The sequence below is a fragment of the Chionomys nivalis genome, chromosome 3 (assembly GCF_950005125.1).
Source record: "Chionomys nivalis chromosome 3, mChiNiv1.1, whole genome shotgun sequence".
NCBI lineage: Eukaryota > Metazoa > Chordata > Mammalia > Rodentia > Cricetidae > Chionomys > Chionomys nivalis.
The window spans coordinates 59,984,856-60,009,766 of NC_080088.1; the positions used below are offsets into that span (position 1 = coordinate 59,984,856).

At 45.8% G+C, this 24,911-nt stretch overlaps 1 protein-coding gene across 5 annotated transcripts in view; it reads left to right on the top strand.

The window, feature by feature from the left end:
* Positions 1-6,355: 6,355 nt before the first annotated feature.
* Positions 6,356-24,911, top strand: part of Kalrn (kalirin RhoGEF kinase) — a 615,547-nt gene continuing 596,991 nt past the window's right edge. For all 5 annotated transcript variants that reach the window (XM_057764996.1, XM_057764997.1, XM_057765000.1 and 2 more), the window contains exon 1: positions 6,356-6,782. In XM_057764996.1, coding sequence (XP_057620979.1) covers positions 6,710-6,782 — 73 coding nt within the window. In that variant the 5' untranslated portion in view covers positions 6,356-6,709. The remainder of the gene's footprint in view (positions 6,783-24,911) is intronic.

Genomic DNA, 24,911 nt, shown 5'->3' on the forward strand with positions numbered 1-24,911 from the left:
CCCACTGATTCCTAACCTTCACATGTGCAACCCTGGGATGTGTGTGTCTACACACACACACACACACACACACACACACACACACACAACTAACCAGATTAAATATTCATGTTTCATATTGTTCATGTTCACACAGTGATGTTTACTGTACCAGGCCTATTCTTTTGAGCCACAAAACAGATCCCAAATCGTGTCATGGAGACTTAATATTGGTTATGAATGCTTGGCCTAACTTACACTCATATCTGGCTAGCACTTTAACACTTTTTCTCTTTGTCTACTTTCTGCCTGGGGGATTTTTGCCTTTTCTTTCTGTATGTCTTACTTTCCTTCTTCTTCCAGTGTCTGACTGGCGGGCAGCTCCTGGTTTCTGGGCCTGGGTGTGTTCGTTCTATCATCTCCTTCATCCTCTCATCCTTCTTCTCTTCCTCTTGCTCCCTCAAGCCTAGATTCCTCATCCTACTTGTTTGTCTGCCAACAACCCTCTATCCCTCTTCTGCCTAGCTATTGGCTATTCTGCCTTTATTAGACCAATTAGATGCCTTAGGCAGGCAAGCTGAAACAGCAACACATCTTTTAAAATTAAATAAATACAGAAGAAACAACTGCAACACATCTTTACACAGTCAAAGTAATACCCCACAGCATAAGCAAATATAACACATCTTTACATAGTTGAATATTCCACATCTGTTTACAATGTTTTGGTTAAGACTGGGTAGATGGCTCATTGGTTAAGAGCATTAGCTGCTCTTGCAGAGGACCTACTTGATTCCATTCCCCATATTCACATGGCAACCCTTTGGAACTAAGTTCCAGGGAATTCTGGCTTCAGTGGATATGGTGCACATAAAAATATATAGGAAAACATTCATACAACCAAATATATAAAATCTTAAAAAATAAAAATATTAAGTCCCATTTTCTCTTCTTTAGTCCCTAGAAATACAATTTTGTATTGCTAAACTTATTATTAGTGCTAGCAGCTTTCTGACAGATTTCATGTGACTTTTCTAAACAGCAATCATGTTTTAAATAAAGGCATTTTTGTCTCTTCATCTCTGATTTGAATGCCTTTACTTTTTTCTTAGTGGACTGTCCAAAAATAATGTTGAGTAGGCATGAGCCTGCCTTGTTGTGGTGTCAGGAGAAATTCATTCCTTCTTTCATTGTCAAGTAAATGCTAGGGTGTTAACCAAGATTTTTGTATATGCTTTTTATTAAGTGGCAGTTGCTTTAATTCCTAGTTTGCTAAGAGTTTTGATCAGAACTGAATTTTGCATTTTGCCATTCTTTTGATTTTTTATGCACCTGTTGAGATCCTCATATAACTTTCTTTTAAAATATATCACATATAATAACACATATATTAATATGTATATAATAATTTGTATATAATATAACAACATGTATTTATCATATTGGATTAAGTTGTATTCTAATGACCTCATACAGATTTAATGTCTTCTGCAAAGACCTTGTTTACAAATAAGGTCACATTCATGAATTAGGTGTTCAGCGTATCTTTTGTGGGATACAATGCAACTCCTAGTATATGATAAGCTTCACTGATTGATTTTTCAAATTAAAAATAAACTTTAATTCCTTGAAATAACCCCACCTGGTCATGATGTTTAACCCTTTTTATACTAGACTCGATATGCTAACATTTTACTAATAATTCTGCACTGTCATAAGGGTTGTGGCCTGCAGTATCCCACACTTTTAAATGGGCTCCATTTAGTTTTGTTATTAGAATAATGCTGGCTGGGCTCATAAAAATAGTTGGTAACGATTCCATCATGTTCACATTTATGGGAAAGTCCTTATAGAAAACCATATCATGGGTTGTGGTAGTAGTGCATGCCTTTAAGCACTCAAGAGGCAATCATGGGCAGATCTCTATGAGCCATCTGGTCTTTGAGTGAGTTCCAGGAAAGCCAGGACTACACAGAGAAACCCTATCTCAAAAAACAACAACAATAGAAATCATATTATTTCTTCTTTAAATGTGTCATAGAATTTACCACTAAAGCCCTATAAACTAGAGTGTTTTGTAAACAGGGTTTAAAGCTATAAACAATGTCTTTAATGGTTATATGACTACTTATCTATTTCTTCTTGGGTAAGCTTTAGTGGTTGTACCCTTGAAGCAATTTGTTCATTTAACGTAACTTTCTTGTGATATTTCTTCATAACTCTTTCTGTATCCATCAAGCCTGTAGTGGTGCCTCTTCTCTCAGGAACGCCAATTATAGTATGAGTTTTCTCTATTATTTAACTATCCGTGTGCTTAGAAGATCACCTGTTGTTGTTTTTTTTAATCTTGTCAACCAAGCTTTGAGTTTCTTTATTTTTCTTTTTTCCTTGTATCGAATTTATTGTCTTATACACTGGCATTTCAAATTTTCTGTTCTACTTTAACTTGAGTTGGTCTTTTGTAGAAGTTTATAATTATTAGAGCATATTAACTACACACATTGATGGTTTTAACTGCCATTTTTGTTTATGCTTGCATTGTGAGAACTCTTTTTTTATGGTGTTTAGCACTATGAATTTATGTATTGCTTCAGCTGCATCCCACAGATTATTTTTTTCCTGTATTTTCATTTTTATTCACTTTAAACGTCCTTCTAATACTCCTTTCATAATGTTCACTGATTTTGTTTAACACTTCATGCACGTAGATAATGCACTCTTCTGACTTTCATCCTACCCTCCTTTATCCTTTCCTGCCTTTCAAGCCCCTTTTTCCCTATCAGTCTCTTTCCCAAGTTTATGACTTTTGGTTCTGTTTTGTGACCCATTTAGTTTAGAAAGAATTTGTATGACCATGGATTGGAAGTGTTCATTAGTGCCTGGGAGAGTCATTCTTGGGCACATGACTGAAAAACAATGATTTCCTCATTCCCCGAATCTATCAATAACATACAATTAAGCAGTTATCATTTGGGTCCGCTGAATCCCTTCTCCATCCATACCTCAACGTTCATTCTTTTGCAGGTGTGAATTCATGCTATAGCCCATTTTAGTAAGCTCATTTTCACTAAATAGAATTATATGTATATGTGTGTCTGATATAGGTATGTGCCTGTGTGTGCAGGTGCCATCTGGAGTCCAGAAGAGAGTGTTGGTTCCCTGGAGCTGAAATTACAGGTGGCTTGTTTTGAGCCGCCCAACACGGTTGCTGAGAACTGAACTCTCATCCTCTGCAAGAGCACTAAGAGCTCTTGACTGCTGATCCATCTTCAGCCCCTCCGCCTTGAGCTCTTAATTGATGTGGTTTATTTAGATGTTTGTTTTTCTAGTTTCCAAATATTTGGGAGAGTCCCAGATTTAATTTTTGTTATGGATTTTTAAATTCTGTTATGTCTAGACAACATACATCTTGTTATCTTCTAAAAGCAACATTTTGCATTAGCATTATTTTAATTCCTTTAAATTTATTGAGATTTGTTTTATGGCTTAGACTTGTTTTTACTGATATATTACCCGTTTACTTGGAAAAAATCCCACGTTTATCTGCTGTTTTTAAGGGGAGCTTTTTAAATGTTTCATTGATGTCAATGTCAGGTGGATAGTGTTGCTTAGTCTTCTAAAGCCTGATGATTCGTCTCTGCATTCGATCAATTATTAAGAGACTCGGATATTAAAATCTCTGGCTAGAATTATGAAATTGTCTGCTTCTCTTTGCGGCCCAGTCTTAGTTGGGGTTCTTATTACTGTGATAGGCACCACGATCAAAGGCAACTTAGGAGGACAAGGCTCATTTCATCTTACAACTCTTAGGTCACACTCCATCACTGAGGGAAGTCAGGGCGGGAACTCACGGCAGGAACCTGGAGGCAGGAACTGAAACAGAGGCCATGGAGGACATCTATTTATTGGCTTGCTCCCCATGGCTTGTTCAGACTGCTCTCTTATACAACTCAGGAACACCTGCACAGAAGTGGCACTGTCCTCATGGGTGGGGGTTTCACACACATTCACACCCACAGCAATTACTAGTCAAAACAATACTCCATAGACTTGGCTAGGTCCATCTTATGGGGGCATTTTCTCAGTTAAGATTCCAGCTTCCAAGATATGTCTAAATTTGTGTCATGTTGATAAATTCTAGCCAACAAGAGCCCTATCAATTTTGCTTCATGCATTTTGAAGCCCCTTACAAGGTTTGTACACTTCAGGATCATTAGTTATGTCTACTTGTTGCATTGAAATCTTTATTAGTAGTAATAAATAATCATAAACTATTACAAATAATAGTAAAAACTATTAGTAGTAATAGTTTTTTGCTCTGAAATCTTCTTTTCTGATCTCAATATAGCCATGAATGTTCAACATTTTAATAAATATTTATTAGAAAGTTTGTGTCACTATATAGGATAGTCTTTCATTTTGGCTTTATCTTTTGAGGTTTTGATAGGGAACTTCCTTTACACATACAACATTGTTTGTGAGCTAATCCCTTACTGTGTTCTGATTCTTTACATTCAATGGAAGCTGCTGCTTTGGTGTCATGGGCATGTGCATGTGGGCAAGTGGGCAGGTCAAGAAGAGACCTAGATAGAAGAGAAAGGAAGAATGAGAAAAGACAAATGACCAGTATTCCCACTGTCAGAGAAGGCAGCAGGTAGGGACATCTGCTTGTAAGCCATTTGCTGATACCAGGGCCAAAGGACTTTGGTCTTATGGCAATTAACTTGTAATCTCCTAGTCACTAGTGGGGTCTGGTGGTTCTCAGACTTCTACCTTAGTCTGAGAGGTGTTCACAAGAGATGTTTGGGCATAGTTATTTAAAACATAGGTGGAAAAAGGAGGGTGAGAAAGCGGAAAGATGAGTGCAGAAAGCGTTGACTCAAAAACTCCCTTCCTCTCCTTTGCAGCCAGGGTTACCCTGGATCTGGAGCGGCCTTTCCCAGGTGCTTTGGTCCCAGGAGAGAGGTAGAACCAAATTAGATTGCCAGAGAAAACAGGTGCAGGAGTCCAGCGATAACGGGTAATGGGGCATCAGTTTTAGCTGAGCACCTGTTTTTCCCATTAGGTGTGTTCTAACATGTTAGGTCAGGGACCGCCTCCTCTCTCCAACTGTTTGGGGAAGGCAGCAGCAAATAGCCGGACACATGACCTGAAGTTCTCAGGTCTAAAGACCCCCCCCCGTTTTGTGGGTTTTATGACCATTAAACAGTACCGGTTAATTATTGCTTAATTATTGCTTTAAAAACGTTTGCCACATTTCAATCACTACATTAATTACTTCATACAACATCTGCCTGCTTTCTTTTTTTCTTTCTTTCCTTTTTTTTTTTTTCTGGCTGTTTGTTCTTTTCAGCTCTTCTTTCTACTTTAATCGAAATTCAGCTTTCTGTAACACCCCCTTTATCCAGGCCAACTGGATCTCTCCATTCACTGGAGAGAGAAGGACAGAAGAACAGAGAAGGCCCCCGGGATTTGGGGGTTTTGACAGCTGTCCAAGAGAAGCCCTGAGATTCGGGCCAAGGACCAAGGCAGGACAGAGACAAATGAGAGACACAAAAGAGTGACAGGACAGGAGAGAGAGGCAGGAAGGCGTCCACAGAGGAATAAACGGGACAAGGATTTTCAGAGTCGCTCCGAGATGCTGAAAGGGGTATTGAATGGGGGCAGAGAAGAACATCTCAAAAGAGGGATGGTGACAAGGATCAGAGAGGCCTCGGAGGGCAGGGCGACCAGGGGTTGGTCAGGAAGGAGAAGGATGAAGTCCAGCCTCTAGGGACAGGCCAGTCCGGCTTGGGGACTGAGCGGGAGGGCTGAAGAAGGCGGGCTGGCAGGTCGGGGTTCCCAGCGCGCACCTGAGAGCAGGGTGGGGCGGGGAGGTGGCGGGACCCGGAGCGCAGCAGAGCACGCAGCGGCCGCAGAGCCCCCCGCGAGCCCGGAGAGCGCCCGTCGGCCCCGCCCTCCGCCCTGTCGCCTCCTCGGCCCGGGCTTTTCCTGCGGGGCTCAGGAAGCCGGCCTAGTACGGCGCGAACAATAGCTTGGGCTGAGCTCCGGGAGGGCGGGCGCGGGCCTCGGGGAAGGGCGCGTCGCACCTCGGGGTGCCCGCGGCAAGGCCCGGGGCCCGCGGGAACGTCCCTGCAGCTCGGCGCTCGCCGGGTCATTGTTGGTCGGGACCAAGGGAGCAGGAGTCCGGGAGGAGCCACGGGAGCTGCAGCGGCGGGAGCCAGAGGGGGAGCCCGAGAGCTCGTGAGCCAGCCAGGGAGCCGGGAGGGAGGTAGCAAGAGAGAGAGAGAGAGAGCAGAGCGAGGGAGGGAGGAGGTAGGGAGACAGGGAGGGTGGGAGGGAGGAGGAAAAATAAAGAGGAGAGAGCTGAGCGGGGCTGAACAATAGAGACAGGCGGACGGGCGAGGAGAGCCAGCTGCCGCTGCCGTGCACTGCGGGCGCGCAGGCAGCGGGGACCCCCGGCTTGGGCCAGACAGCAGGCGGCCAGCGCCCCGGGGAAGAGACCATGGGGGAACCGGCGGCAGGCGCCCCCAGCCCGCCGTGCGCCGCCGCCTGAGGAGGCTTGGCGCTACCCCCCCGCCGCAGCCCCCTCCCCGCGCCCGCGCCCGGAGCCCCGTGGCCACCGGCTCAGTGGCCACGGCCACCGCGCCCTCCGCCCACCGGGCGCTGCGCCGCCCTCGGCCCCAGGCTTCGCCGGCGCCCGGCTGCCCGCGGACGCCCTCCCCCAGTCATGAACCCCCCGGAGGGGGCAGCGGAGGAAGTGGGAGCCGCCGACTCGGACGTGGACGCCTTTTTCCGGACAGGTAAGATCAGGCAGGGTTCCGGGGCGAGGGGGGTGGGGGTGAGGACGGCCGCCTCGGACGCGGCATCTCGGACAAGTTTGGGGACGGCGGGCTGCCGCCGGGGCGTGCGAGTCGGAGGCGGCCCCCCGCGGTCGTCGGGGCTGGAGTTGTGGAGATTCACGTTGTTCTGGCGGTGCTGGCTGCGTTTTGGGGAGGGCGTGGGGGCTGGGCGCCCCTCAGCGTTCACCCCAGTTGCAGGGGTCTGTGTTGGGGAGGCGGGAGGCGGTCCTTTCGGGCCGCCTTCTCCGGGCAATGTTGGATCACTTTGCAGAGCGCGGCTTCCAGCTCCCGATGTCCCGACCCCTCCCTCTGCTCCCCACTCCCGCGGTGCCTGACTGCGGGGCTCCTGGGTCTCCCGAGGTTGGTTCCTCTTCTTCTCTCCAGGGCTCGGGGCCCTGATGTGCATAGAGGGGCAACAGGGGTCGCGAGGCGCTCAGGCAGCAGCCTGACAGGCAGGCAGGAGCCAGGCGACGCGAGATCGTGCCGGGTGCGTGTGGGGAAGCAGCGTCTGGGACTTTTGACCGGCTGAGAGGACCATGGGCACCTCCTTGGTCATTTCTCCAGCTCGGGGAACCGATGAGTTTTTACCTAAAAATCGCTTATTTCTGGAAGTGTGAGTTAGCTAGCATCCCTCTCAATACACACCCACCAAATATTTGCTTGCCTGTGGCTCCGGGAGCATGAGTTGGCTTTCTAGCGCTTTGCGCCTCTCTGCACTTCGCTTGCAGCAGGTCTGTAGCTGCTCTTGTTCGCTGGCTCCACCGTCCCTTCACCAGAACAGACACCGATCACCCTCATCTCCTACCACCTGTAGCCCTGTTTCAAACATCTCATCACCAAGAAGTCCCCATCTCTCCTGTACCTGTAGCTTCCTTCAGCTCCCGTTGTGCAGTTCCCTAGCTCCCCCACAAGTCTGCAACCATTTTGTCTGGAATCTTTGTCCCAAGACTCTGATAAGTTATGGATGCCCCACACATCTGCCCTCCCTTTGGGAAAGTTGGATCAGAGGACATGAACTAGTGGGGGTCAGGGGTCAGGTTAGCTCTGGAGGCTTCACGTCCATTTGTTTCCTAACACTGTTGCTTTACCCTGGAGGTCCGCTCTAAGGAAGGGAGTGGGGCCCTTTTGTGGGGAAACTTGTGGCTTTGGAAGTCAAGACTTAATTGGCCCATATGGTCATCTCTAATTGGTCTGGAGAGGAAGGAGGTGGAGAACAGGAGTTGATGACGGGGTCTGGGGAAGGGGAAGAGGCTCCTGTCATCCTTTCGGTGTTCAGTCTGCCCTCTTCCCTCCCCTCTCCCATCCCGGGAGTCAGCATTTTCCCTTTCCACCTTCCCTGCCCCTCCTTTCTTTCCTGCTCACCTCTTCTCTCTTAGAAACCCAAGCAGGGGTAGAAGAGGTGCCCTGAATCTAGGGAAAGAGGTTCTTTGAGCTCAGTGCCATCCAGACACTCACAAGGTCTACAGATCTCACCTGCATCCCAGCCTGGCCAAGCAGCTGTATTTTTTACCTCTGGGGAAAAAGCACTGTGGTATGAATTCACAATCTCCTCTCCTTTCCTCTTCTTCTGTCTACTTTTCCTTTTGATAGGCATTCGTTTTGTAGCCTCCAATTCTAGAGACTTATGAATATATTACTTTCCCCAGGGCCTTTCAAAAACAAATTTTAGCTTACATTGTCCAGGCTGGTTTCAAGTCCCAGGGTAAGAAGTGAGCTGGGGTCAGTTTCCTACTGGGGTAATGTCCTTCCACAGGGTAGTCTTGCTTACTTCAAGGAGGAGGTGGTGGTGGTGAGGGACGCTAGACCTCATATGCACTTAGAGTCAGAGACAGTTTAAATCCTTTATACACAAACTTGCAAATGATGGATGGCCTGTGGCAAGCTGCTAAAGGGGTAAATCTAGAATAGTGCCTTCCTGCCTCATGACCCTCTGTGCTCTGCCCCTCGACCTTCGCCCTCCTCGCAGTCTATCCCAGAGGCCCTTGTTGGGGATTCTTAAGCCTGAACAGACTATGTGTCTGAGCCTTCTCCTTTTTGATTCATATCTTCTGTGGGGAACATAGCTCTGTACCTGGCTGGCTGGCTGAATTATAAATTTATTCAACCGAGCAACCAAGAAACCATCAAACAGATTGTTCAAAGTTTCCAGCACCAGGATACCCCCTTCTTTCTGGTGGAAAAATTTGCATGTACAAAGACCAGACTGGCAAGTACTTTGTCAAAACTCTGGCATGCTATGTCTCTAATTAGGCATGATTTAAATAATTCAGTCATTTTACTTGTTTAGCTTACCTGCTTTCTGATTATTTGGATGTTTTTGTTCTCATGACCAACTGATTAAATGAGATTCTCCAATCTTACTTTTTTCCAAATTACAAGGCTGTAGAACCCACTCTATTCCTACACACTATCCTATAAAATAGTATAGATTGACAAAGTCCTGATTTTCTTCCTAAGAGTTCTGTTTCAAGCCTGAGAAGGTATGTTGCTGGCTTTTAATTTTATTTTAATTTAAAATTTTTACTGATGATAGTTGTAAGGTAGCAAAAGGAGATAGGAAAACTCAGGGCTGGGACAATAAAACATTGACCCACAATGCTTTATTAACACCTACTAGGAATCTTCTGCTGTCCAGGGTGCTGTGGCACACAGGAGAAGTACTCAAAGTGATTACTGTCCTCAAGAACTTACAGATTGCTAACTAATTGATTGCTAAAGATTAGGACATTGTAAGTTAGAGGGTTGCCAGAACTAGAGAATGTGGAGCCTAGGGTGGTCTTTGAAAGGGTGCCAAGGAGATTGACAAAGGCTGGAGCTTTGGGGAGCCGGGACTGACTGAGGGGAAAGGGTGGGTTAATAAGGACAGGAGCAGGGTTGACTAAGTATAATAGAAACAACTAAGGGCGTCTGAAACCTTCTGAAGAGGAGTTTGGACTTGATTCAAAGGAACTAGGGAGTCATTGCTGGTGTTTGAGCAAGGATACATCATAGATAAAGTAGTGTTTGGAAAGATTTGTCTCTGGGAAATTTTGTTGATGAAGTAAAAAAAAAATAAAGGTAAGATCTAGGGAGATGCAGAGGTCATCCAAGGCTGAGATAGAGGCTGGGGAGCTTGCCCCATCTCGATGGCAGGAAGGATGGGGAGCCAGAGCTAATTCTGAGAGCCTTGAGATAGAGGTAGAAGTGCCGATATTTACTGACACCCAAGGATGGACAGTGTCCCAGCATCCCTGTATGTCTATATATGAAGAACTGAATGTGCACATCTAAGTGGACTCATTTTGGAGTTGTCTATGTGGACTCTAGGCATGGGCAGGAGTGGTTGTGCTGATTCGGAAGGCTTGGCGTACTTGAAGCTTCCAGATGGAGATGGTGGAGGAAGAAGGGCAAGGAGGTCTTAATTTGGAAACAGCAGAAAAGAGTCTGGATCCTGGAGATCCCAGAGAGTCCATGCGAGCTCTGATGTGATGATGGGGCAGACAGGCTGAGTAGGAGGAATAGAAAAATGAAACACTGAGAGCTGACTTTGGGGGACACAGGATCAGAAAGGGCACTCGGTGTGGGCATTTGGGGTGACGAGGAGGACATAGTCACTTGGAGTTTATCAGCAAGAGACAGGGTGGAACCCTAGTGTCAGGAAAGGAGTTTTCGGTTTGTGTCATGGGTGGTTTGGGGTGATGGAGAGCGAGCTGTGGAGAGGAAAACCAGAAGAAGCCAGGATGGCTGCGTGGGATCCCAGAGACGAGACAGAAGAGTAGGCTCCATAACAGCTCAGAGCTAAGCTTTGGGGAGCAAACGAGAAACCTCTTTCTTTAAAATGCAAAGGCAAAAGGCTCAGAATAATGAGAAGACGTTGCTGTGAGATATGTCCCACGTTCAGCTTCCTGTTGAGCTTTGGCTTCTGCATCCAGACATTTCACTGGAAAGATACTGTTAACGGGGCTTTGGCCAAGCTCGGCTCAGCTCTCTGTTTCCAAACACCCCAGACCACCTTCTTCTCTTCACTTCCTCATTCTGTAAGTGGCATCTTTTCTTTCCCAGTCACGTTCAAAGCCTTGGCATTAATTCGGGAGAATTTCTCTAGGCTGACAAGCCTTACTGCATAGTCCTCCATAGTTAGCCTGTTGCCTCAGGCCAGTCCTCCATGGACTTCTTCCACAGACCCCTCTCATCCTTCAGAATCTGGCCCCTCTCTACACTGTCCCCGAGGCTTATAGTATTTCCAGAAACACTCTTTTCATCATGTTACTCTCTGATTTATGAAACCTGCAGTAACTCCCTGGTACCTGTGGGTCAAGTCCATACTTAGATGCTCAGTTCTAGCCAGCTTCCCATCCCCATGCCTCAGAGCATCCTGGATCTTGTTGATTCATCCCCTTCCTACTCCACAGCCTCCAAATCCAAGACATTCTGTGTTCTAGCTTTTTCGAGAGAGTTTACAGTTTATGGCAACCTCTGGAAAGCCCCCAGTGTCTTCTCACTGCACCGGTAGTATTGCATTACTGTTTAGCCTTTCCTATATGTAGGGCCTATTTCCCCATCAAAATTATTTATTTTTGGAGGTAAGTATAAAGGCTTTAAAATATTTTACAATTCCTCAAAGATCCCATTTCCTTCAGAGATATAACAAACGTGGCTCAAATGTAAGCACTATTGAATCAAGGTGATGACAATGTCTCTACTCAGTGCATCGTTTTTTTTTTCTTTTTCTTTTTCTTTGATTTTCGAGACAGGGTTTCTCCATAGCTTTTGGTTCCTGTCCTGGAACTAGCTCTTGTAGACCAGGCTGGCCTCGAACTCACAGAGATCTGCCTGCCTCTGCCTCCCGAGTGCTGGGATTAAAGGCGTGCGCCACCACCGCCTGGCTCAGTGCATCGTTCTTAACTTAGAGAACAGCTCCATCCTGCTGGCTAAGGAAACAAGCCCCCATCAGTCCAAACCATAGAAAAGGAAGACTTTGAAATAATAACATACTCTGTGTGCAGATCTTTGAGTAAATATCAACACATAGTCTGTACATTGCCAGGTACTTGAAAAGGGAAAAATCTTGTTACTTCCTTTTGCAACCAAGGAAAGCAGTTTCTTTGAGGTTTCTCTTGACTTTTCACAAGGCAAACACGATGCCCAGTGGCTTAGTTGGGGCTACTATGGCTGTGCTAGAACACCATGACCAAAAGCAGCTTGGGGAGGAAAGGGTTTATTTCAGCTTTACATCCCCATCACAGTCCGTGACTGAGGGAACAGTCAGGACAGGAGCTCACATAAGGCTGGAATTTGAGGGAGAGGTGCTGCAAAGGCCGTGGAAGAGTGCTGGCTGTTTTGCTTCTCCTGGCTTGCTCAGTCTGTTTGCTCATACACCCCAGGGACCACCTTCTCAGAGCTGGCACTGCCTGCCCAGAGGTGGTACCACCCACAGCGGGCTGGGCCCTCCAACTACAGTCATCAGTCAAGAAGTCCTTTGGAGGCATTGTCTCAGTTTAGATCCCTTCCTTCTAGAGGACCTGACCTTGTGTCAAGTTGTCATAAACCATCCAGCATACTCAGCTCAATGGCTATCGTGTCTTTTAAATTCTCTTCTGCTTCCATCAGTCATGAATTGGGAATTTAGTCCTACCCTTGTTCAGGAACTTCGGGAGGAGTATTGAGAGGACTTTCTGGAGAGGGGATATCATGTTTTAGGCAGGTGATGTCTGCAGTATTCTATTTTAGAATATATTGATGGCATCTGGGTCCACCTGTGTAAGGCTGGGGAGGCCGGACTTCATCCTTGGATGGTTGGCTGCCAATGGGACAGTTATTGGCAGTTCTGTCCAGCTCTGTTTGGTAGTCCTTCACAGTAAGACAAGAGGCACTGGGGCGAACCAGAGCTACAGAAAGGAGTGATTTTACAAGTAGGGGAACCATTCCTGCTTGGGAATCTCCAACCCAACCAAATGAACTAGGTTTTCTCCTTAGACTTTGGAAAGCAAATCCTTTTTGGAGTTCCTCCTGGTCACTTCTGGCCTTTATATCTGAGTTGGGCCATATAGCACAGTGGTTCTTAGCCAGGAGAAATGCTGCTGTCTACCCCAGGGAACATTCGGCAATACCTGAAGACTTTTTTTTTGGTTGTCACAACTTACAGGACAGTTTTCTGTAAGCATCTGCTTGGTAGATAGGGCCAGAGTGCTGATAAATATCTTACAGTGCACAAGAAAGAATTACCCAATCAAAACTTGTCAACAGTACTGATGGGGAAGCCCTGACTAGCCAGAAGACCGTGGGCCTTGGATCAGATCAGATCAACACTAACTAGGTTGCTCTTGGGTAAATTACACTCATCTTTAGGAATTCTGCAAAATGGGACTAATAAAGCTTGTTTTACGGATTGAGAAACTTAAGTAGAAAAAGAGTATACTATTGGGGGGGGGTATTGTTCCCGCTGTTGTAGTTAGCAGTGGGCACCTCTGGAAGGGTAGAGTTTCTCACACATGGGAGGGTGCCAGAACAGCAGCATGAGGGAGGCAGGGACCTCTCTTACCTGTGGATTCAGGAGGCCGTCTTTGGGCCTCAGCGCTCACTTGCTGGACAAATCCATATTGAGTGTCTGCTGCCGTCATGCAGTGTGGAACCATTAAAGGGGAGATGCGAGAGCAGGAAGGGGAATGGATGGAAATATAAATAGCCTCCCTCTGGGAGCACGTGGGCTTCATGGGCTGAAGGGAGAGAAAGCCTTTGAAGGAAGGTCGTGCATGAGAGCGGGAAGGCCATACTCTTTTCTGCTCCCTACTTATCTGGGTGACTTGTACGTGTGACTTTGACATCTATGGGAAAGGAATAATAATCTCGTCAGCCCCCGCTCCCTTACAGAATTGTTGATGGATTCAAATAAGATACAGTAAAAGGTCTTTATAAGTTGTACAATGCTATCTGAATATCTGCAGATAGTTATTTCAAATGGGGCATTCTGTTTCTCTAAGTGCCTCTTCCGACATGTAGTACCTTGTTTAATCTCCCCTCCGCAGGACCGTTCGGCCTGGGAGGAGAGAGGATCCTGATCATTCTTTCCCCTCCAAGGGGACTGTGGGCCATCCTATTACACAGGTCAGGGCACTTTCTGTTAACTCTTTCACAAAGAGGTAAGTGTGCTAGCTCCCTGCAGCCCCTTCCCAGGCCCTGAGCCACGTGGCAGGAGCCTGGTGGAAACAGGCTGGCTTGCTTCTGCTGAGCATCAGGTGGGTGCAGAGAATCGGTTCCTTCCTCTTCCTTCTCTGTTTGTAGTGAAGACTCTTCCTGCTGCTCCTTTGTGTGGATGACTAGCAGTAAAATAACTAGGGAATGACTGGCAGTCATGGAGTTGTTGGATCAATAGAGCTGCCTTGGATCGTGTCGCTGAGGAGCGAGGGAACAGAAAGTATCTGCTGGGAGGACAGAGGCGTTCATTCAGGGAGGGAAAGAAGATACCTGGAGCATTAGCTTTGTCTCCTCCTTCCGCCCCCATAGCATCATTAGAAGTGAGCCAGGGACTTGCTAGGGAACACAGATACCAGGAATAAACAAGCAAAGGAGTGAGAAGTGGTGTTTGATCGGTACAGTTATGGGAGTGGTTATGTCTTCGTAGATTCTAGTGTTGCATTCCCGGGCTGAACAGTAGCAGGAGACATGAGCATTCATGCTCAATTGGCAACAGTCACAGTCCAGTCTATGTGATCCAAAGGATGAAGGTAGAGGATGATTGGGAGTCGAGGCTCAGAAGGGTGGGGACCACATTGATTGACTGAATGTTTTAATTCATGAATTAAATGCTTAGAATGGAATGTCAATGAGTTGGATCTTTCTGCAATCGTTTGGGGAGTTTGTGGGTTTCTCTGAACACGGACAGAGGTGTGATGAGGAGCATTAATTTGAGAGTCCTGTGGAGTTTCTCTTAGGATGGAGAAAGAGGCTGCTGGCGGGGGAAAGATAGATTATTGTAATATCATAGGAGGGTCTGGACTTGAGACAGTGAGGTAGACATGGAAAAGAGGTGACTTTGTGGAGGTTGAGCCTACAGGACCTGACGAGGTGTCAAGAAGGTTCAAGAAAGTTGGAACAGAAGCTCAGAGTCTCGGTGACAGGGAGGATAGAGTTATGCTTGGTGAAAACCAGGAGTTGGGAAGAGGGGCAGCAGCTGTGGGGACCAGGAGGAGAGGGAGGATTTGGAGAAATTGCTCGGGACATGTTGCATTTCAGGTGTCAGTGCAGAGCTAAGGGAAGTGTTGATTCAGTAGGCGAGTATCGAAGGGAGTCTGGAGCCTTGGAGGGAGGCCAGAGTCGGAAATACAGATTTGGGAGATATCTGAAAGAAGTCGTGGCTGGAGCTATCAGGACAGATGAGATAATAAATGAAAAGCTAACACAGACTGAAGGGCAGAAGGCCAGGGACAGAGCTGCAGATTGACGTGAGGGGCTGGAGGAGAACCAAAGTGGCTGATCTGTGGGACTTCATGTCGCCGTGAGGCGCCCTCAGCCATGGGGCTGGTTCTGCAGTCAGGGAGACCATTGGTAACTTGTGAAGTAAGTTCCAAACCTGTCTGGGGAGGTGGAATTGAGATTGCAGAGGGGAACGGAGTGAGTGGATGGGAGGAAGTGGTGGGAGTGCATGTAGATGACTCTTCGGGAAGGTTTGGCTGCGAAGGGAAGGTTAAAAATAGTGAGGGAGTTGGAGAAGGGGAGCCGACTTGAGGGTAGGCTTTTTTTAGGGAGGGAAGCTATGTGAATACCTGAGGTGAGGAAGAGGGAGAAGGCACACCGGAGGTAGGAAAAGAGAACAGCAGTTGATGGAGAAAGATCTGGATGAGCCTGGATATGTGTTTTGTGCCGTGGGTACCAACTTAGGGCCTCAGGGGTTCTGGACAAACATTCTCTACCACTCAGCTAAATTCCCAGCCTCAGCCTGAAGGGGTGGATCTCAGGATCAGCTGAGGGGTCGCCTTGGCCCATAGGAGGATGCTTTTTTAGGGACCAGAGGGAAGGCAGACCTCAGGAAAGACAATGTTGATCCAGGACCCAAGCACCCAAGGTGTCTGGTTGCTAGCTCCTGTATAAAGAATCGCTTTCTCACAGGGGTCAGGGATGTGTACTCTCTGAAGTGGGTGGTCTGGATGATGTGATCCTCTGAGGCCTTTGTGCAGAACAGCTGGGGTGCAAAATTAGCACCCCTGAAGTGGATCATCCCTAGGCTAGCGGGCTCTGCAGAATCACCTTCTGTGGAAAGTGAGCCAGCGAGGCAAGTGGTGGATGGGAAGGAGTGAGAGAGTAGAGTGGGAGTTGACTCAGGCTAGGCCTCCGGGTCCCGCTCTGGCCACCAGGAGACAGCACCAATCAGAGCTGGTGTCTGCTCATGATGTTCCAGTTCCCTGAAGGTCTAGACTACCTAGAAGGAAGCAGAAGGAGAGCAGGGATCCCAGCAGTGGAAGATGTCACACCCTTGTTGTCCCCAAAGTGCTCCCTTTAACTCTGTTTGTGAGTATATAGAGCATTTGACAGTTATATTCATATTATAAGTAGTCATAGATAGCTCATGTTGCTAACAATATAATAAGGTTATATGTATGACTAGTTTGACTATATTACATATATAACATTGTTGTATCAATGGTTAGATGGATCCCTTCATATGCCAAATTATTAAAATTGTGACATTTAGTAGGTCCCTCTTTCCTCTATCCTTCCCTCCCCTCCCCTCCTCTCTCCTTTTCTCTTTTCCTCCTTCTTCCTGTTCCCCACCCCCTCTTTCCTCTACAGTGTAGAGGTAGGTAGGGGTCTTATTTTTAAATTTGGTATTGCATTTATTTCAGGCACAACACGCAGGGACAAGGGATGTGGTTAAAATCTCCACTTTTACACTCTTACCCCACAGTTCAGGGACAGAGAGCATCATGGGGAGGGGTAGCAGGCACACAGTGTTGAGCTGGCAGCTGGACAGTGAGCCTAGAAGGGGTCTTGGAGGCTGACAGATGGTTAATTGGAAGTGACAAAGGGGGCTGAGAGGGAGGGGTCTGGAACTCCTGTGGGATTTCCATCTCTGTCTACTTACTGTTCTGGGAAGGAGGGTGTGGGCAAGCAGGAGCTGCTCATCAACAGTTGGAGTGGGAGACTGGCAGGACTCCCTGTCGGGATGTGGCTATTGGAGATGCTCCGATGGAATAATGCCACAGCTTTAGCTGAGGAGGAAGGTACACGATTTCCTGCCTCTTCTCACTACCCCAGCGCACTAGCACAAGGCATGGCAGATACTGTGGTCCAAGGAGATGCCCGACTAAGTATCGGATCAGCATGGTTTCCAGGATGATGGTGTACCGTGTGGTGACAGTGGCCGGGGATCGGCAACCTCATCTGGATGTGTGTGGAGACATGGTAGAAATGAGCATAGTGACGACTATAAACAGCCATTCAGGGAGTTTGGTGGGGAGAGCACAGAGAACATTTTTTTGGGAGCACTTGGTAGTATTTTATATATAAATATAAATATATGTGTGTGTGTATGTGTGAAATGTTAGACTTACATGTGTGATTTTATGTACACATATAAACTTTATTAAAATATTTTAATGGGTTATCAGGTCTACGGAAGGAGTCTCTCTCTCTCTCTCTCTCTCTCTCTCTCAAGTAGAAACCCTTTGACTGTTTGAAAAGGATACAGGAGGAGATAATGGTAGTGCCTGAACACGTTAAAAGGTGGAAAAACGCCTAGGGGGAGGTTATCAGGATGGGTCAGATTCCAAAAGATCCAGAAAAGGATGAGATTCCTGGGCAAATGGCTAACTCTGGAAGGGCTGGTGACCACTTCAGTGGATCCGTGGAAGCCTAGGTGGTTTCCTGGCCAGAGGCTAGAGCTGTTATTAAGCTGACTTGAGCTGTCATTGCATGTGAGAACCAAGATCAAGCACCGAGATGCAGCATGCAGCGCCTGTCTGTGCTCTATGCGCTACCATACAGTTCACGAGTTTCGGGCACGGGGCTGGAGGTTGAAACATACAAAGACACACAAACAGAGACATGGACCTCTAGTCACTAGTAAGAAGCCCCTCTAATCAACAGCACCATGGAGTCTTATATACCCAACAGTCAAGTGGGCCAACAGGTGAAAACCTTATCCTCTGATCCTCAAGGCCAAGGCAACACGTGCTCATGAAGCAGAGCTGGTAAACAACTTTGACACAGCTTTTAGTAACTCAAATCAGAAAGAAAGTAAAGATCTCTAGCAGGGAAGAGCAACTGGAGGCCAGGACCCCAAATGGTCCCAACATCGAGAGATGCTGGGACTTGGAAAGAGAGGAGCCAGACATATTCTCTGGAGAAGGAATGAGAATTCCATAGACAGATGATCTCGCCAATTAGGTCAGAGTGGGCCAGGATGCCAGGGTTCTGCATGCTGATCCATTCTGTGGGTTCTGGTTGGGAATAAAAATAGGAATTCCTGTGTCTCTGGCTAGTGTCTTAGACAAGAAGTCTGGTATGGAAATAAGGTACTTAGGAGACTTGTTTGGACACCAGCATCATCACAAATCCTTATAGAAACTGATAGCCCCGAGACCTTCTGGAGGCCTTAACTTGGAAAATGTTCGTGTCTGTATTCAGACACGACTGTACTGTATATATACGTTTTTCTTTGGACTTTTTTGTATTTTCAGCACCCAGCTGAGTGTCTTACAGATAATAGTTGCTTAACTATTATTTGTTGATTTGATTTTTCTTTCTTTTCTTTTTTTTAAAGCTAATTATTGGTATATATGCCATTTGGGAGTTACTCAATACTGTGCAAAAGAAATAAAAATCATTTTTGTGGACAGGCAGTTCTACCTTAAACAAAAAGACTTGTAAAGTCAACACTGGAATGTAGCTATTTGTTGAGTCTGAATTAGTCAGAGGGGATCCTTTGTAACACTTGATTATAAATATCCACATATTTCATAAGCACTGGAAAAGTAAATAGAGCTGCTAAATATGGAAGCTCACAGTTCTTTTCCTTGAATAGTTTATGGTCTTGAATTAGGGGGAAAATGGCCAGAGATCAACTAGAAAGGGAATTTCGTGGATGCATTAATTCACGTAATATGTTTTTACTGTCATTAAATTAAACAAGTTTAAATAGTATGAAAAACGTTCATTTAGAAAGATCAATTTTAAGGTATCTGTTTATAGAACACTTATGTTTTTGTCTCTCAGGGCTGTTTGCAGTATTACTGTTTCTATACTGCTGTTTACTGTAGAGCATTTAGACAATACAGTGAAACATAGAAGATACAAAAGCTACTCCAGTCCCAACTGCCCAGAAAAACCTTGTTTGCTAACTTGAGATATTTCCTTTTGTTCTTTAGGTTCATCATTTGCTTTTGATTTTTTTACTTAAGATGGAAAATAAATTATGGAATGGCAGTTAGACGTTTTGTGAACAAAGTTATTTTTCTACTTAATTTAACTGTAAAACATACTAGTACATGTATATTTCATTGTACGAAGTAAGACAACCAAATAACCTTTCTATGAAGGTAGGAACACAAAAGACTCCTCAATTGTGTGAAAGGGTAAAGACACTGATAGTTATTGTAATAAAAAGATTTAAATAGAACAAATATCCAGAGCATATAATCTCTTCCCCCGTAATGCTTTGATGAATCTAATGGTTAGATGTGTTTACATAAAAGCATGGCTCTCTTTTAAACAACATAGGCTGATGTTTTGCAAATTGTTCTTATAACTTGATGGTCACAGACAGTTTTCCATGTCAGTACATCCATTTCTGCTTTATTTGTTTTAAGAGCTATATTATATTATGTTGTGTTCTATATTGTGTTTACCATTCTCCTCCTAAGGATAGACATTTATAACCCAGATTTTCCATGGACTAGTGGTTTTTTTTTTTCTTTTCTGGGACACTATTTAGTTCAAGCCATACTAAGAAGAGCTTTTTTTTTTTTGATCCTTTTCAAAGGTGACTAGGACTACTGTGGGTTCTGGATATTTCTTCTGCTTTTATCCTCAGGAGAGAGGGGAACAACCTGTCCTTGTTGTCCAAAGATAACTTCCTGTGGTATGTTTAAGGATGCTTTGCTAGTGACAGCGGACTGGTGGCAGCTCCCCCTGGCCTCTTTTACTGTGTGCATTAAGTAAATTAAGAGCCAGGTTCTCAGTCAAAATTAGCCCTCCGAAGCCACATGTGTTATGTGGTCTTCAGTGCATGTTAACTTTGCAACTCTGCTGCTGCAGGCATCAGAGTGTATATGTAAATGTAGTTGTCTGCTCTTGGCTAAGATCATGCAGGAATGTGATTCAGGAGACCCTGATCCCTCCTTCCTACCACGAAACATCTTGGTGAGTTGGCCAAGCCAGTTCATAGTCCTATTTTTTACAGATGGGACCTCTCTTTCCCCATTTGAAGAAAGAGGTCAGCACACTTCCCTGCCATACCTCATAGGAATAGCATGAGATAAAGTGAGGTGGTCGAAGAAAAATACTTTGGAAAAACAAAATTGCTGAATCCACAAGAAGGGGTTTTGTCAGCTCCTCTCTGGGGTCTCCTTTGGTTTTGAGTGTGGGGGACTTGGATAAGAGTGACAGCTTGTTCTACACTCAAGGGCCTGCATCTTTTCATGTCTGATAGGAAATTGGCAGCAGGGAGATGGAATGAAACGCTTCGTGATATGTTCTGTTTGCTTTCCCCAGACATGCTCATAGGAAGGAATATCTGGTCTGCCTGTCGAGAGCGGCCTAGGGTTTCCTTCTGCTGGGCAGTAATGTGACTTAGTTATACACTTACTTCTCATTACCCAGAGATGCAGAGAAAATGTAGCTCTTAATATTTCCTAAAGTAGAGCGAATTCATATGTTTGTACCCAATTTTTGTTTGCTTTCTGATAGTCTTTTCTTGACTAGTCTGTTTTGAATTAGTGCTTTGTTGAGATTTAACTATTCAGTTCCATTGATCCCCACCTCCCACATGCTTACCACTTCTTTGCAGAACAGGGTCTGGGTACAAAGAGTTGCTCCTGCGGCTGGCCGTGGTGAAGGATGGAGCCACAGCATGCTTGTTGGTTTCCCCTGCTCTCTGTATGGAGCTGATCTGAGCCTATCTCTGGTATGGGTGTTGGCCACAGTGTGCCCAAAGTAATGGCTGGCACTGAGATTGAAGTCCTTACTCTTTGCCCATGGAGTCAAAGTCCTGGTACATTACAGCTACTTAGGCCATACCCCAGGCCTTTCTCTGGTTCCCAGAACTACCACCAAGAAACAAAGAGATTTATGGATGCCTTGGTTACCTGGTGCCGCCTGTGAGGAGGTGAGAAGAAAGTAGAAACTGAGCTCCAAAGGTTGAAGTGGGTTGTTTGGTTTTTCTGGGGCGGGAGGGGGGCTGAAGGGAGAGGTGAACCTTGAGTTGTTAGATACTGTTATACCTATTGGATTATTTCTAAAGCAGCCTTCCCTCAAATCTGACTAGTCTTGATATGGCACTGTAAGGAATAAGAGGCCGAGCCCTCACTCTCCGCTCTCTCCCCGCAATCTCTAATGCTTGAGGAGGTCTTCCCTGTTTTCTTCATAGTAGGGGACCCCTGTGTATTGCATCTCCAGTACTTCTCCCTTCTGGTTCAAAGTAACCTCGCTGCTAGGTCCACTCAAGCTGGCTCTTGATGTGTTCATGGGAACTTAGTTATTCAAGCTGCAATACTAAAATAATCCAACCCGGGTATCAACAGCTGAGCATTGACATTTTCTCTTTGCCTGCTGCTGTAGCTATCATGAACTTCCCTGAGGCAAATAAATGCTTCTGGTAGAGCAAGGGGGAGGTTAAATATATGCGAGGACATGCAAAAGAGGAAAGTATAGAACACTTTAAAAAGTATTACCCAAATTAGAATGATTTGGGAGCAACGAGGGTTGAGAAATTCTGCTTCTAACTTCCAGACTGCTTCTAACTTCCTTCTATATACATGCATGAGATAGATGTAAACATACAAGGGTGTGGTGGGGTTGATTCTTCCGGCAAGCATTTAATGATCACTTGGTACACAGTCTCTGTTGTGGGACAGAGAGATCCAGCACAGTGTTCAGGGGGCTCTTGGTCTCAGGAAGGGTGGAGTGGCGATGACTCCATATTGAGCTGTCCCACAGAGGCCCGCGTTCTGAGAGGCTGATGTCTGGGTCTCGTAAGTCTACTGGTTGAGGTAGGAGCCTGTGCTGGGTCTAGTTTCCCTATACCTCACCAGGATCTGATTCCTGGGTCATTCTGAAATAAACTTCTAAATAACCTAAATAAAATAGCCTTCTAAAATAACCATATCAGTCAGCTTTTCTTCTTTCAAATGATGCTCATTCCTTTAATATAAGGCAAAGCATCTGTGAACATCAATTTTATAGGAAGAATGTGGTAAATATTAATAAGATCAATTTTAGTAACAGGTAGAAAGTAGAGTCCAACTTAAAGATGCTTCTTTTCTTTGGTGGAGCTGTTTGTGTGCTGTGGTTTTAAACTAAAATTGTTCTTATGCAGAAAGCTTTGTGTTTCATGTACTGCTCTCATTCCAGGACTCTGGAGTTCAAACAGTGCTAGAAGGTATTAATAATAATAATAATAATATTTTGACTGAGGAAAATCCCCTGTGAAGGATGTAGGAAGTGGAAGACCAGGTAAATCTAGATTGAAAACATGTTAGGCATGGCAAGGCATGCTTGTAATCCCAACAGTTGGGAGGTAGAGGCAGGAAGGGGCAAGTTTAAGCCAGCCTGCACCCATAGAGCAAGACCCTGCCTCACAGGCAGCAGTCAGTGGTGGTGTTGGATGGATGGGTCCAAGTTGAGAGCCGTGGACTGGATGGATATCAGGAGACCAGTGTTGTTATTGTTCAGTTTGGGAAAATCACTCTGCTACTCTGAGGCCAGTATCAAGGTTGAGAACGCTGGATGCGTCATCCATCCACAGACATTTCCAGCACAATGGATAGCGGATAGAGAATGGAGAGACCAGGGGATAGGAGCTGGGTGGCAGGTAGTATTAGGATCTTTCTGCCCTTCTGTTCTGGAGACATTTTGCCCATCAGAAGCTTTTTGTCTTTGTGGCTCAAGACTGCTTGGTCATGCCCTGTGAGGCCCAAGCTCCTGATGTGACTCAGCGTCTTGGCTTGGTGAACAGGAGCCCTGGTCCCTTTTGGGGTGGGGTGGGGGGAGTCACTTTGATGGTCTCATACCATCTTGGCCCTACTAGTGTTTTGAAAGCAGAGCCAAGTTTCTGGGACTTCTGAGCCTGTGCTGAAAAGCCTGCGTCTTCTCAGCCAGTTTCTTTGGATGCCAAATCTGCAATTAGGAATGTGTCAAGCTCTCTAGATAATGTCTTCATTAGGGACCGCCTCTGCCAGCTCTGCCAAGGTATGAGGAGGGTTGTCTTACTGATCATCTTGTAACTCATGTCCTTGAACCTTTCCTGGAGTGGGAGAGTGGAGGTGGTAAAAGCAATAAAATCCCCATCTTTCCCTAGAGCATGTATAAACTCAGCTCAGCTCTGTCCTGTCGCAAAGAGAATCTATATAGCCAAGCTACCATCTTGATTTTCTTTCCATAGAACGTCATCTCCTTACCCCACAGTCTCTGGACCTTCTGAAAACTCACGTTTTGGTAGAGGGGAATGAATTCTACTTTTAAGCTCATAGCGTCTCTGGTTTGTCATAAGGCTGCCCTTGTGGTTGGCTGTTAAGTTCATAGCATCCCAGGTTTGTCATAGGATTGCCCTTGTGGTTGGCTGTGGTATAGAGAGAGTGCGGAAGCCTGTTGGGACATTTGTGGAATTGTTATAGAGTAGGACAGATTTGAGTGACATTGGAAAGACAGACTCATTGTCCAGTGTGACAAGTGGAAAGTGTCCGGGGTGAGAACGGGGTTCCAAGCAGAGGGAGAAATGGAAGACGAGGGAGAGTTAGAGGGTGGCAGGATGAAGGGATATGGCGGTGTGAGTGAGTGCTGGGGTTTCCGAGTTTCTGGATTTTGATTTTGTATTCCAGGATTGAGAGTCTGTCTTCTGAGCAGTGAGAAATTATAAAATATTTTAAGTATTAAAATGCTACAATAAAATCGCAACTTAAGCCTTGTTTAGGAGCTCCCTGAGATGTGTTGTGCAGCAAGAGGCAAAATTAGAGACAAGAATTCGAGTGCGGAGCCTGTGAAAACATGGTTGACGGAGCAAGAATGGCAGAGAGTGGCGAGAGAGTCTGCAGGGTTCAGTGTGAGTTGATATGGGCTTGAGGGAGAGGCTGAAGCCACAGGTAATTCACAAGGGCTGTTTAGGTTGTGGTAAAGGGTGACGGACTTCCGCCAAGCCTGCAACCACAGGAATCACACAGGAGGTCGGAGCATTGCTCAAGCTCCTGTAGCCTTTGGGATTTGACATTGCTCCGTTCTCCAAACTCTAAACATCTTGAATAGAAAACATAAAAACCAGAACGTAGTGTGACTGATAGCTGAACAGTTACTTATTTTGACAGCCCTTTCCAGGTCGATAGCAAGTCTGCATGTGCATATATGAGCTGCATGTGTGCATGTGCGTGATGCTGTTCTTGCTTTGGGTGCAAATGTATCTGCTCCTTTTATTGTACTGGGTTCTTGACACAGTATCGTTTTTCAGCATTGAAATTCCCGTCACCTCCCAGAAATAGTCCCTTTAGGATCCATTTCGGCTTGGCTCATTGTTCGCAAACATTCCAGTGGGATTGATTGCTTGTGTCAAATTAATTTTTTTTTCCTTTCCTAGGGAGAGCGTCTGCCATGTGCAAACTGGGGAAATCCCCAGGCTTCTTGTCTAACGCAAAGCTCAGACAGAGGTCAAGTCAGTCTTGGGTCTAGACAACCCTCAGGGCCTATGCCTGGATACTTTGGCCAACCTTCTCAGCATGCTTTGTAATTGTTCCCAAGCATTAGGAAACATAGGGTTGGCAGAGATGGCTTCATCCAAGAGGCTTGGGTAGCATCAGGTACAATGCTGCTTTCTCCTCTATGACCCTCTTTCTATGAGTGCTTTATTTAAAAGTTGCACAAGGTAATGGTATCCATGCTTCTCTTGCTTCCCTGCTTGTTGCACAGACCTTA